This window comes from Nipponia nippon, unplaced genomic scaffold (genome assembly GCF_047370975.1).
Source record: "Nipponia nippon isolate SJK-2023a ecotype South Korea unplaced genomic scaffold, ASM4737097v1 scaffold_3, whole genome shotgun sequence".
NCBI classification, from domain to species: Eukaryota; Metazoa; Chordata; class Aves; order Pelecaniformes; family Threskiornithidae; genus Nipponia; species Nipponia nippon.
The window spans coordinates 28,522,762-28,536,348 of NW_028262347.1; the positions used below are offsets into that span (position 1 = coordinate 28,522,762).

Genomic DNA, 13,587 nt, shown 5'->3' on the forward strand with positions numbered 1-13,587 from the left:
CCTACTTACTGCAACTGTCATCAGCTCTTACTGGTTTAGGAACAGCGCATCATCCAAGGCCAAATACTATCTAACTTACCTGAATTATGACACCTCTTCCCCCTCTAAGTCACTTGTAGATGTATACAAAGTTTCAACATCTTTTCAACATAGATAAGATCATTTTACATAAAATCTCAGATCAAAGCTTATGTATTTGGTCAGGAGCTCAGAAAGCATTTTATTACTGAGATAAAGCACACTTCTTCCCTACCATCTCTCTTACTGTAGGGATAGAGATGTTTTTACAAACGTACTTCAACTGTTAAAGCTAAAGCAAATGCTTCAGTAGAAGTACTACCATTGACTTCAGTGCGGATGAAATACATGTTTGTAAGTGATTACATACTTAAACACTCTGTTGTAATGCAGCTGAGAAGCCCTGGCCCTGAACCTAGACACAGCTTCTTTAAAGCATCTGAATAGTTTAATTGAAAGAGATAACAAAAGCAGTTACTTACACATTTGCATACATGTGCCAAGATCTGCAGTGCTGAGTCACAGCTTAAGAAACATCTAGTGTCACTTACCTCCAGAAATGAAGCTCAAATCCTTCACACTTATCCTTGCATTTTAAGCAGGGGGCACCAAATCCTTGCTCGTGGCCCAAGCCCATCTGTATACAGAGCAAGATGACTATAGTCAGCTTCAGAAAAATATGCTGCATGAATAATCTTACTGCTGCCTTTATAATCTACAATCCACAACTAAAGCAAAAGATGAAACATTTGACTAAGACAACATCAGGACAGTATTTTGGGGCCCACTCACCTTCCTATTGTACCTACATAAGTGACAGTGTTCGCACAAGCCTGTTCATAGGGTTGAGCTAGCAGGCAGAAAGTTAGCCTTAGCCAAAACAAAGTATTTTTCTGGTGACTTGTCTCCCCAGACCAGCTTGCTCTGCAAGCTTCACACTAGGGAAGAAGCAGATTCTTTGCAGCCCTTCCTTAGGTCTGTGGCTGTGAAACCACAACGAATGAGGCCATAAGACCTCAAGTCAAAGGACATTTAATCCAGCTGTCAAGACAAAGTGATTTTCAGTATATGATTTGGCAAAATATAGGAGATCAAGAAATAAACAGATGCCACATTCATATGCATTAACTGGGGCATCTGATAGGAATAAAGAAAACATCTAAGCGATTAGTCTAATATTCCTGAGTATATTTAAGACTACTCTGACAGTGATTGAGAGCAGAACATACCCTATACAATTACATTTCAGCTGGACTAATACCAGCTTACTTTCCGAGGACAAAGAAAAACAGCAGTTAGCAAAAGCAATGACCATAAATGATATGCAAAGAGTTTCACTGTGAAAAGATTAAAAGAACAGATGACCAATTCATAATGCAGAGGAAATATGAGAGAATATAAAAGACAGCACTGAGTAAAGGCCAGGTATTCACACAATATATCAACACATCAGCAAATTTAACAGTAACAGCCACTGGAAGTTCGAGGTGAAAAATAGACACCAAGCACCATAACTTACGCATTCATATAACATAGTAAATTTAAAATGCCTCATTCCAGCTCTTTAAACCTTTGGGGAGTGTCGCTCTTAAATCATACGGATGAAGGACCAGGGAACTGTGTCCATGGTTGGGTATACAGGCTCATGCTCAACATGCAGAAGGGAACCCATCCCCACACTCCCACCCACCGCTGCAGCAGTGCAAGGAGCCCTCCCAGTTAGCTGTGGGTAGACGCAGTGGGAGCAATGGTCAGCGTGAAGGAGACAGCTCACCTCCAATTTGGCTTTTACCATGAATGGAAAAAGTGAGCTACAACTGACAAGTTCTCGTACTAATCTTAGTTCTGGCAACAATAACACAATGCCAGGGTTAATCAGATGTGGTGATACAGTTTTATTATTAAGAAGTTTGTGATTTACTCCGAGAAGTCATACTGCTATTGTTGTACATACAAGGATATAAACAGCTCAACTTTCAACTTGTTTCTGTCCAAAATGAAGAAACAGATTATTCACAAACCACTTGCTCAACACAGAACACACGATAAGATGCAGGGAGGACCATGTTTTCAGTTATTTTATTATTTGAAGGGTCACTTCAATGCCTCCACAGTCATTAGGCATCTCCAAGGAAATTACAAAGCTTTCCTGCAGATTATGGTCTATTTAGGGAGAAGAGATACTTTGGCAGCAATTAAGCTACTGCTTGCAACTGCAGGGATGGACAGAGGGACATGAAATTGTTTGTTCCTTTCTTATCTGGAGGAAGAGATACAAGTCTACCGTGATCACGGCGACATCTTTATCAGCCTAAGGGCTCAAGAAGGTCACGTGCTATAGGCACTAACCTGAAGCCAGACCACTAGACATCTAAAATAAACATAACAATCTTTAAAGTTCTCTTTCATGAACTACATTTTTGCCTATGTTGGATATATAAAGCTAACAGGTTAATAAAAGTTCGTCTGCATTGAAGATGGGTGTTTACAGGTGTCTTCTCCTCTGGAATCCAGAGCCCCGCCATACACACACTGTACCTCATGCACACACACCATACATCAGAAAACAACTGAGCACTCTTGTCAAGTCACACACTAAGAGAACAAAGTGTTGGCCAGGATGTTCTCTAAAGAGAAAGAGGAAGCTAAAACAACACAAAGTTGTTTTTTTTTCCAGGATAGGTTGGTTTTTGTTTGGGGTTGGTTGTTTGGGTTTTTTTGGTTGGTTTTTAAAATCATCCTCCCTAAAAAGCTGTTAAACATAAAATGTGCTTGCACTGCCCTGAAAAACAACACTTCCTCCACCAAGAAAAAAGCAAAGGCAACATTAACTCATTCTCTCTAGCTGCTACTTCAGCTACAAACTGACATTACTTTTTTATGCTTGGGCTCTGCCCTCCTTTAAAAAGAGGGGAAGGGGGAGAAAGGGGAACAATGATAATTTTATTAGTGTTGTAATTAGAAGGCTTAGAAACCCAGGATAACTTGTGTATAGAGTGCTATTGTACAGGACACAGAGAAATAGCCTTGACATTTCAAGAATTCCCAAAACAGAATCTGAAATGCAAGTAAGAAAATTAAATTTTTTTTTGCAATTTTTTATATATCTTTTCCAAGCCTCCTAACATTTAAGGGTTTTTTAAGCTAAAAATACCTCTCCAGAAGCAAATTAAGAAAAGGAAATATGTGCTGTCTAAATGCTCTACCCAAAACATACTCCCTCACCAGACTAAACGGACAACAACGAGCCAGCCTACTTGCATCTTCACAACCAGCAGTCTCAGCACAGATTTGCTCAGAAATACAGGCTTCCACATTGCCTCCCCAGTAATAAAGAGCACATCATTAAGTAAATGCTTATGCAGCTTGAGACAAATAAACTGAATTAGCAAACGAGATAGACTTGTTTTGAAATGTATTTCTCAGTTTGCTGCAAAAGAGGAAGAAGGGGATTACTTTTCTATACACAATGTCTGGTCACCTTATGGAAAAGGTTTATCTCAAAACTAAGGGGCACACTGAGAACCAAATTAAATGCGATTCCAGATGCACACACAGCCTCTGCCTTTGTTCTGACAGAAAAACTATGTGGCTGCTTGCCAAAAATAAAGATATAAAATAACAATAGCACATCATGCTTTTGAGTTTGACTATCTTAACAGTCAGTGCATGTCAAATATTCCTCCACAGTGGTGCAGCAGGACCTGTTTCAGTGGTAAGGAAGCCTCAGCCTCAGAACTGACTGTTTCCTGTTCAGCACCCAATGCTGCTGCAATCTGGGAAATTCAGAGAGCCTAAAGCTGCAGTGTACTTCTTCACTGCTGTCGCCTATCTTTAATACCCATGCCTTCTGAAGGACACAGCTGGCTCCGTGCTGGAGCACCCGGAGATACAGGGCAGGCTGAGCACGCGCTGGAGCGGGAATGCATGCCTGAGAACAGGAGGGAATCCATTTTCCCCATAAATGGAGTTATGGGAGAAATGGCACAGATAGGTCAGCTGAAATACTGCCAGAAGAAGGTTCCTGCCTGTCTATTGCCATTAATTTTCATTTTACAGCACAGCTATCTAAAACCATCTGGTATTACTAACATACCCAATGCAGATTTAAATAGTCTGAGTACAGAAGATGATATAAATATGATTGAGATCATCCGTTGCGTGCTGCTTTCAAGATTAAATAGTCCTCAAGGGCAAAGAATTTTAAATGGTTACAGCTAAGTGAGAATTAGTGAAAGACTGCCCCATTCAGTTCAGACTGGAATCCACTGTAAAAAGTTGGCTATCTTTATGTTAAAGAGCCATGTGTAGAAGCTTACTGTCATCTTAAAAACCCAAATCGTCCAATTCAAGTGTCTGTTTGTTCAGATGGGCAGGAGAAACACAGCAGTTGCTATGAAATAGTTTAAAGCTGGTTTATCAGAAGGCTGTATTGTTAAGTTTATTGGACTTTCATTCTCAGTCATGTTCAACAAATCCTGTTTTGCTCTCCTATTAATTTAAATCCACCAGCAAATGCTGAAGTCCTGCTCTGTTGCAATTTTAGAATACTAATTTCAGAGTTTGTATTCCTGTAAATACAGCAGATTTCACAGACCATCAGACAACAAAACATTTCCCCACATGGGAAGCTAGATGGCCAGTTTAGTCTGCAGGCTGATACAAATGCAATTACATTTTGTCAGCTACAGTTTCCTCTTATGTGGTAAAATATGGATAAGTTTGTTAGCAAGTTTTTTCCTATGTGGAACGAACTGTACCACAGCTCACAGTGCTGGTAAAAAAAAATAGTATGATGAATGGAGGATTAGCTTTTTAATTGTTAAAAAAGTGTAATGTCACAGAACTAAATATTGTTGACAGTTACAGGAAAAACAAAGATAAGCCTTAAGAAATCTTAGATTAATTAAAACATAAGACAGAGTAGTAGTTTTTAAAGCTTGCCTATACTTGCTTTTAATGAGCATAGATTATTTTAAGTTGAAAGGGCTCTCCGGAGGTCACCCAATTGCCCACAAAGAGCAGGTGCAATGAAATCAGATTTGCCCAGGGCCTTGTCCATATGCAGATTCAACAGCCTATTACAACACTGGACCACAGGGGAAAGAAAATCTATATGTTTAATCAGAATTTCTCATCTTGCAGCTTCTGCCCACTGTCTCTCATATTATCACTGTACAATGACTACAGTCTGATTCTGTCTTTTCTATTCCCTCCCGCTAAGCAGCTGGGCACAAATGATACAAAGAGTATCCTGACAGAGTTCCACTGGAAGTCTTTAATTATTTTTATAGTTACCATTTAATAGTCATCACACCCAGCACAAATACAGCCCTCAAATAAAGCTAGCTGCTCTGACCTTCCTGTTCCTTTACAAAGGAGCCCCTGGGGTGCAGCAGTAAGAAGGTAAAAGAGGAACCTGTAATAAAATGCAGAAGCTCCACTTGGCATTTCTAGGTCTCCCTCCCACAAGATTTCTTTTACCTCCTGTCCCACCAAAAGACCAGAGCTAACTTGGGTCTTGGCTCCTTTTCCTTCCTCCCCCCAAGGGGACTCCTGTACCACCAGACAGGTGAGCTGTATTAATCTTTCACCTTGCCACAGACAGCAAGACACAAAACTAGTACTTAGTCTCTGCAGAAGATCAGAAGTCCTTCCACTGTTTGAGACCTCTGCAGAATTTGAAAAGTTGTCGCTATGCAGTGAGAAAGTTGTCACTAGTGGACTGTGATAATGAACACTGAGCCCCAGAAGAGACTTAAATCCTCTTGCTGTCCTTTCTGCAGATCTTTCTCCTGTGCCCTTGAGTGCTCCAAGGGCAGAAGTGAAGAGATGCATGGTACAGCTATTCTTGGATTTAGCCTAAAATCCCAGGGATCTTCTGGTTTGACAATTACCTAACTACCGATCCATCTGGATGTTTCAGGGGCCACATCAAGTGATAGTTTCCCATTTCCAATGTAGGCTTGGGAAAAACACCTGTATAGCACAACAGGATGGCTTTCTAGCATATCCTAATGTATCTTAGGAACTTCCAAAGAAGTCAAGGCAGAGCCAAGTATGTAAACAAAAAAAAAAAAGGTGAGAACAAGACACATCATAAATCTCATATACTGTGCATGTTTTATTGCAGAGACCTGATCTTGCATCACTACTTTCTGTATCAGGAGAAGTCTTCTCTAGTAGGGAAACACAACAAACTGGAAATTAAAATAGGTTACAGCATTTAAACTTTAAAACCAGAAGAGCTACGTTATTTCTTATGATTCCAGAATGAAAAAAACCAAACACAAAAGACATGATTATATCTGGACAATGCTCTTATAGACTTCTACAGACACTATATGAGAATAGAGAAGAAAGTTTCATCTGTAGTGAAGAGCAGTATCCCACAGACCACTCTACATTTGTTATTATTTAACATGTCTATTAAAATTGATGGCAAGTCTGTCCTAGCTATTTTTAAATATGCATTTAGGCTTGGGGAAAAGTTGACTGGGATTAAGATGTAGAAGCTTGGGTAAGGAAGTCCATTTGCACAGAAATAAGGATGCCAAAAAGTGGTTGCATCCAAGAAAAACATTTGAAAGATGACCCGGGCAGGATGGGCAGAAGAATAAATCAAGGAGCTGCAGCAGCCTGCAACAGTACACAAGTACTAAGAATTTATTGTGATGTCTTTAACTATCAAACAGTTCAGAATATAAATATTTAAGACACTGCTACACAGTCTACTGTCAAAAGACTAACAGCTATTAAAGATCTCAAATGGATAGAAAACAAGTGGTGTTTATTAACAAAGTCTAGTATTACACTAGCTAAGTTTGAATGTAGTTGACATACACTATAACACTGTCTATAAACCTCCAGTACAGCACTATCCATCACCCAATGCTGCAGAGGCATTTTCACAATACTTGTATATTTCGTTTTGACATCAGCACTCTTGCCCAGTTGCATCTTCTAATATTAGGTTTTCAGAAGCAGATGTGGAAATCTACCTATTCGCTTATTAGGATCATTAGTCATGCAGGAAAGTGCATGCTCTTTTTCCAGCTTTTTTCATGCTTTTAGAAGCTGCAGCTAGACAACCTCAGACTGAAAACAAGGTACAAAGGGAGGGTTAGGCAGACTTTAAAAAACAAAGACCAGAAATACACGTACAACAGTATCAGAGCACAGTTACATCTGATTTAATCTGGAATTGTCATGACAGAAGCCTCCTCACTTCTTGACACTTGACCCTATTCATTTGACAAAGCATAAGACCCTAGATAACAGGCATGCCAAGCTCTGATCTTCACAGCCCTACTCTTCCTGCAGGTCTCCAGCACCTAGAAGAACCTCACCAACTCTTCATGTTAGTGGAAACTATATATTAGGTTTTTTACATATACACCCTATGTAAAACAGATATATATATGTGTGTATGTACATATTATACACACACTCCCCAAACTAGAGCACACTATATATATTTATATCCACCCCATTACATCTGTAAACTCTATTTGCTAGGAAGAAGCCATTTATTTGCAAGAAGAGTTCCATATACTTCCTTGAGCTAGAAGAAATGTATTTTTAAGCAACTTTTACCAATAAAATTTCATTCACACTTGCTACTCACCATTATTATTTTACTTAGATGAAAGGAAAAACATTTCTTTTTTTCCAGGAACACTTGCAGAAACAGATCTTTGTGCCTTTAATGACAGAATACTTTTAAGTTAAGGTTAGATAGCTTTCCATCTCACTATTTAATACTTGGCTTATAATTATCCACATCTAAGATCAGATGCAACTTTCTTTGAAGTCAAGCAGCCCTGCATCCAAGGAGTTTCTTGGCTTGCTATTCAGGCATTTCATGATATTTTAATGGTCAAACACCTGGAGAGTACTTCCACAAAAAAGTCGAAAAAGTTTAATTTAGCCTTATCTTTGTCAAGCTGATATCCAGGAATGACAGACAAAAAGTAACTAGGGGTGTGTCTTCAGACAAGCTTTCTAGAAAACAATTCACATCAATATTGAGGGGAAAAATACCACTGCAACATACACAGGAAGCAGTTACTCAGTTTCCTTGTTAACAAAACTGAAGTAGTTCCTCTCACATCTCCACACTTGTTTTCATACTTCTCCTTGCAGGCAAAACTCACCCATGAATAGATTTGCATTTCCTTGATCTTACTATACATAAGGAACAGCAAAAAAGCTCTACTATCATGGGTTTCCATGGCAGTAACACCAAAACAAACAGTGACATCAACAGGAAGCATAGCCCAGCAGATATTACTAAATCATGCTTTGCAAAACACAAAAAAGTTGACTTTGCTCCTATACATACTTCATTCACCATTCATTTATCAGAGAGCATTACAGTTGTTGACTTAATGTCTATGTTTGGTTTTCCACCATAACAGAACAAACCAAGTCTCACGCCCATAGAAAAACTACGCAGATGTTCCACATTCAAGAAGTTGCCCCTCTTCCCCCAAAAAACTCCTCTGCCCCCTTTGCCACTGCAATCAAAGTTCCTTTTATAAAGCAAGTATTATACTGTGAAAGCTTGTGCAGATTTGACTCGCTGCCAGATTCTTATTTTCTCTAGTGAAGCACGAGACCATGCTGCCAGCAGGACTGCAGAGCAGGACCATGACCTACTGATTCATTTTACCAAGTTCAGGGAGGTGACAGACAGGGCAGGAATCCAGACTGGTAGAACTTTGTTCTAATAAGGTCTTCAACAAAAAGCACTAAATCTTCACTTTTCCTATACCCTCAAAGCAAGATTTGAGAACACAGCATATATTGTATTTGGGAGAAATAGTAGTCTGTTTGTTACACAAGTACTTTTCAAGCTGGAGCTACTGTTTTTAGGCTTCAGCTCTGTTGTGCAATCTCTTTTTGTACACAAAGCTACCTTAATAATCCTCAAATGCAACAGCAAATCCAATTCCTCCTAAGAAAAAGGAGAAAACTGTACAGTCAGCCTTAAACTCCCCATTCCCCCTTAAATGGACAGTGTAACAGCCAGTAAGGAATTGGACTTAGGATTTACACTGTAGCTAAAAAGACTGTCTTGGAACTAGATTTTCTCCCACTATTCACTGCCAGATATATGCCAGAGTTGTTATATGTCTTTAAGAAGCATGGTGACCTTACTACAAAAAAGTTACACATTATTCCACATAGATGTACATGTTCTGCATATATTCTCAGTGCTGAAAATTCAATGTGAAATTTGTGTTTTTCTCTTACAAGACAGCAAATATATAAGCTATTTCCTCCTAAAAGGATGGGTTTGAAATTGTGGCAGGTGGGGCAGTAGCTCTTCCTGCCGAAGGACACATAGGCTGTTTCAGCCCTAGTGGGCTTGTACTGGATGGGGAGCAATTCCTGTCATATGAACTGTGCTAGAACTGTTAACTTTTTTGGGGAAAAAAAAAAAAATAAGATATCAACACTGAAAACAGACTTTCCTGAGCCAGTTCAGAAGTGTCTTTTCATACAAACCCAGATATATAGATATAAATGCACTATTCACATACATGTGCATGTTTTTCTCCAGTACAGTACCAGCCCCTTGAAATCCAACAGCAGCTTTCAAGAGACAATGCAGAAGCTCACAAATGGAGAACAGACTCGTGAACTACAGACACTTGGAGAAGTCTTAGAAATGTCACCTTGGAAGCTTCATCTCTTGAATTTTCTAGAAGCAGAAAACAGCCCTGTTATATTACACTGTGCGGTTATACATTAGAAGTTACAGGTGGGGGAAGAAAATTGTTCTTTCCCAGTATCAGCTGGGTATCGGAGCCCCCACACCACACCCTGCTCCACTGGGCATTCGTTTCCCTCTGCTCTGCTGAACACCAGGGTTACAGAACAGCCAGCTTCTAAACTCAGACTTTGAGTTCAGAAGAGCAAGGGAAGGCAACTTATTTGGGGACAACGTGGCAATTCCTGCTTTCTTCTGCTCAGTCTTCTTGGAACTTCCCACCCAACAGGCTGGTCAGCTGCTCATTAGTCCCTAATGTTTACCTTCATTTGCCAGGTGGTAAATAGGTACAAGTCACTATAAAATGAAAAGTTAACATAAGGTAGCAAGCAGATTTTGTGAAAGGACTCAAGTTACTTCAGCCCAGGGTGCAGGACATAGACACAGGGGTGAGAACCACAATGCGTGGTTAAGTAACCCATTACTGTTGATGAACTAAACATCTGACAGGGCCATTTCCACCTCAAGACAAGTTTCTCTTAAAGGCCAAGTGGTTTACTGTTTTTGATAAACTTGACTGGAAACTTCCCAGAATGTTCTTCCACCTTTCAAGAAAGAGGGAAGTTGGCAAAAAAAAAAAAAAAAAGAGAGAAGTAAAAGATAAGGACACAAACAGGTTGAGAATAGGAATTAAAGGATTGAGAGATTGAAGACATGCAGCTTTTGCAGAGTTGGCATGAACTCTTATTCATTCTAGTGTACAAAATCTGAAGTTTTTATTAAGTAAATATCGGTAGTCAAAAAAGAAAAGGATTTAGTACTGAACACATGAGTATATAGCAAAGCTTCCCAGTTCTCTGTGCATTGACCTGTCACAGATCCTTGTCTGTTCTCTTGGGAAATGAGCTTCAACTGAGTTAAAGAGAAAGAAGGTGATGAGGAGATGTGAACAAGGGAGGGGAGACAGAAGAAGAACTGAAGTAGTTTTCTGAACATATGTATAGTAGAAACAGAGAAAACAAAGTTCTTCACATCATAAACATCTCTAAGCAGTATTAATACTAAAGCTGAACAGAACAGAAAATACAAATTACTTTCTACAAGCAGAGCATTGCTAGTTTCTTTTGTGCAGCTTCTGCATCTGTCTGCGCAGGTTCAGGAGTCTTCAGGAATCTTTGAAGTTGATGAAGGAGAAGAGTAAAAGATGACCAAAGGAAAATATGACAAAAACAGTCAAGTAAACTTACAACATACACAAGCAATAATTACAGTGCAATTTAAAGCATACGTTCAGCAACTACAAGTTCACTCAAACCAAGACGCCACTAGTAGCAGAATTTTATCAGTATTTCACAACAATTATTTTCGGTTTAGATAGAGAAATTCTGAATAAGAATACTCCCCTACTGGGGTTCAAAAAACTTCTAGTGAACACACTCCATGACGCCATCAAGTTTAAGTTTTAAAATATGCTTAGAACATATAAGCAAACCTACTCAAGAAGCTTGTTTTCATTACATACAAACAGTCATGCAAAGGGGACAAATGTGTGCACACAACTAGCATCTGAAGACAGAGACAGTACTTAGCTACACCCATCTATACATTGATAGCCTAATGTTGACTGGGGGATGAAATATGTAGTTTCTCCAAGCCATGACCCCCACCCAGGTGACATCACTTGGAGAAAGCTGTAACTCAAGGCTAACCTGCTTCAATAGGATTCAGCCTTGACTTAACAGGTAGCTTTCCATGCTGTGCAACTACTTCTATATTTGGGTCAGTTTCTAGCCTGCAAGTTGGAAAAGAACACAGGTATACAAAAAAGCTCATATGCATAATTTAAAACAAGTTACTACCCTTAAACACAATTCAGGAATACAAGCCACATATGTCCATATAACATGCATTTCAAAAGACTACTGTTGATATATCAATGAGGGTTATGTACAGATTCAACCCATGTTCATCTACAAAGCTCTTTCTGCCTTTATCAAAGTCTGCTAACAAATACTATAAGGAAGTTCTTATTAAAAGAAGTCATTGCTTAAGTGCTGCACCTAATTTGCAAAAGCACTAGAAGCAAAGATTCAGAGGTGTGTCCCACATGAAATCAGTTTTACAGACGAAGTTTTAAATAGCAAGTTCTGGAACGAGATCGAGTACAACTGGATTACTTATCACTTTCTGTTACTTATCCTTCACTGCTTGCCAGTTTGACTCCACTAGTCAATATGCCTTTAAAAAAAAAAAAACAACCCTAGGTCTCTGTCTCAGGAAGGTAATCCATACAAACGCTGACAACACATCTGTAATGGGCTAGTCACATCAAAGGTCAGAAATCAATCTTCAGCATACCCGTGAACGGCATTCTGGTTACATGCAATTGAAGTTTCACACACATACCTACCTACCTACGCAGAGCACACACCTGAACACAACTATTAGGTCACAGCTTTTTTGGGGGACAGATGTTTTTACTTAAAAGACAGCAACGCGCGCCCGCAGGACGGGGTACCCACTCGGCCAGCTGGGGGACAAACGGCGGCGTCTCACCCGGCGTCGGGAGCAGAGCAGCTGGTCGTTCCGCTTGAGGGGGAGGCGGCAGGGGCAGCAGCAGGTCGCTCCGCAGGCAGCCCCCCCGCCTCTCACCTTCCCCCTCACCCTCGGAGACGGGGCGATGGAGCCCGAGCGCCCACTCCGCGCCCGAGCCCAGCGCTCGGGGGGCGACCCCAGCCGAGCCCCCGCCGCGGGCGGCGGCGGCGGGTCCGAAGCCGCCACTCCGTGAGGAGGGGGACGCCGGGGCAGGTAACTCGGCGGGCAGCTCCCACCTTACCTTTCTCACTTTACTCTCCAGGACCAGCCCCCACCTTACCTTTTTCACTTTACTCTCCAGGTCCATGCTTGCTGCTGCTGCAGCCGCCGCGCCGTGCTCCGGAGCGGGGCGTGAGGCGACGCCCGTCCGGCGACGCCGCGCTGAGGTGCGCGGAGGACGAGCTGCCCCCGCCGCGCTCAAACTTCCGCTGCCCTGCGGCAGTGGCTGCAGCCGAACAAAGGCAGGGCGGCAGCCAATCCCCGCCCGGCGCCCGCCGGCCCGACAGCCAATCACCCGCCGCCGCCGCGCCACCCGGCCCGGCCCCGCCTGCCCCGGTGCCGGCCAGGGAGGAGCGGGGCCGGGCCGGGCCCTTGAATCATCCCTGCCGGGCCGATACGGTCATGGGGAAGGCATTCGCTGGCGCAGCGCTTTACCTTCGAGTACAGGCGGCTGGAAACGCGGTGCTTCCCGAAGCAGGGGAAAAAAAAAGCAATCTCGGACTGTGATGATTTATTGACCTGAGTAGGAGGGGGAGGCGAGAGCGGGCGAGTCCTTGCCTTGCCGAGACTGTTCCCGCAGCGGCTAGGCAGCGCCGTGCCCGCAGGGGCCGGGTCCCAGCCTCCAGCTCCCCGCTGGCGGCCCAGGAGGCTGCCTGGGGCTGGGGCTGTGCTGGGGAGAGGCTGGGCACAGCGCTGTAAAGACAGTTAAAATGTCACCCTGCTGGGGCTGGGCTCTCCTTGAGGCAGCGGAGGAGCCTTGGTGGAGCCCATCTGCGAAGGGGGTGGTGGGGAGAGGGGCGGCTGCGCCGGCGGCAGCAGGGGCAGGGGCTGCGGCGGCGGGGGCAGGACCCCACTGCCCGCCTTGCCCGGCCCGGCCCGGCCCGGCCCCCCGAGGCCGGGTAGAGCTGCTCCTCGGTGCAGGTGCTGTGCCCTCGTTCTGCTCCCTCTCAGCCCCACTACCCCGGCAGGCAATTCCTAGTTTTGCCCAGGTGGATTTGCTTCCACCTGAATCCGCTCAAGAGGTTTTGACACTCCAG

The 13,587-nt window shown here is 42.5% G+C and overlaps 1 protein-coding gene across 3 annotated transcripts in view; it reads right to left on the minus strand.

The window, feature by feature from the left end:
- Positions 1-12,787, minus strand: part of TES (testin LIM domain protein) — a 29,497-nt gene extending 16,710 nt beyond the window's left edge. The window contains exons 1-3 of one of the 3 annotated variants that reach the window (XM_087765939.1): positions 12,612-12,758; positions 7,646-7,721; positions 570-655 (exon numbers count right to left, since the gene is read on the minus strand). In XM_087765939.1, the coding sequence (XP_087622065.1) occupies positions 570-655; positions 7,646-7,648 (89 nt within the window). In that variant the 5' untranslated portion in view covers positions 7,649-7,721; positions 12,612-12,758. Of the gene's footprint in view, positions 1-569; positions 656-7,645; positions 7,722-9,566; positions 9,711-12,611 lie in introns of those variants that run through there. The other 2 variants (XM_087765936.1, XM_087765937.1) reach the window with 2 other exon arrangements.
- Between the last annotated feature and the right edge of the window lie 800 nt (positions 12,788-13,587).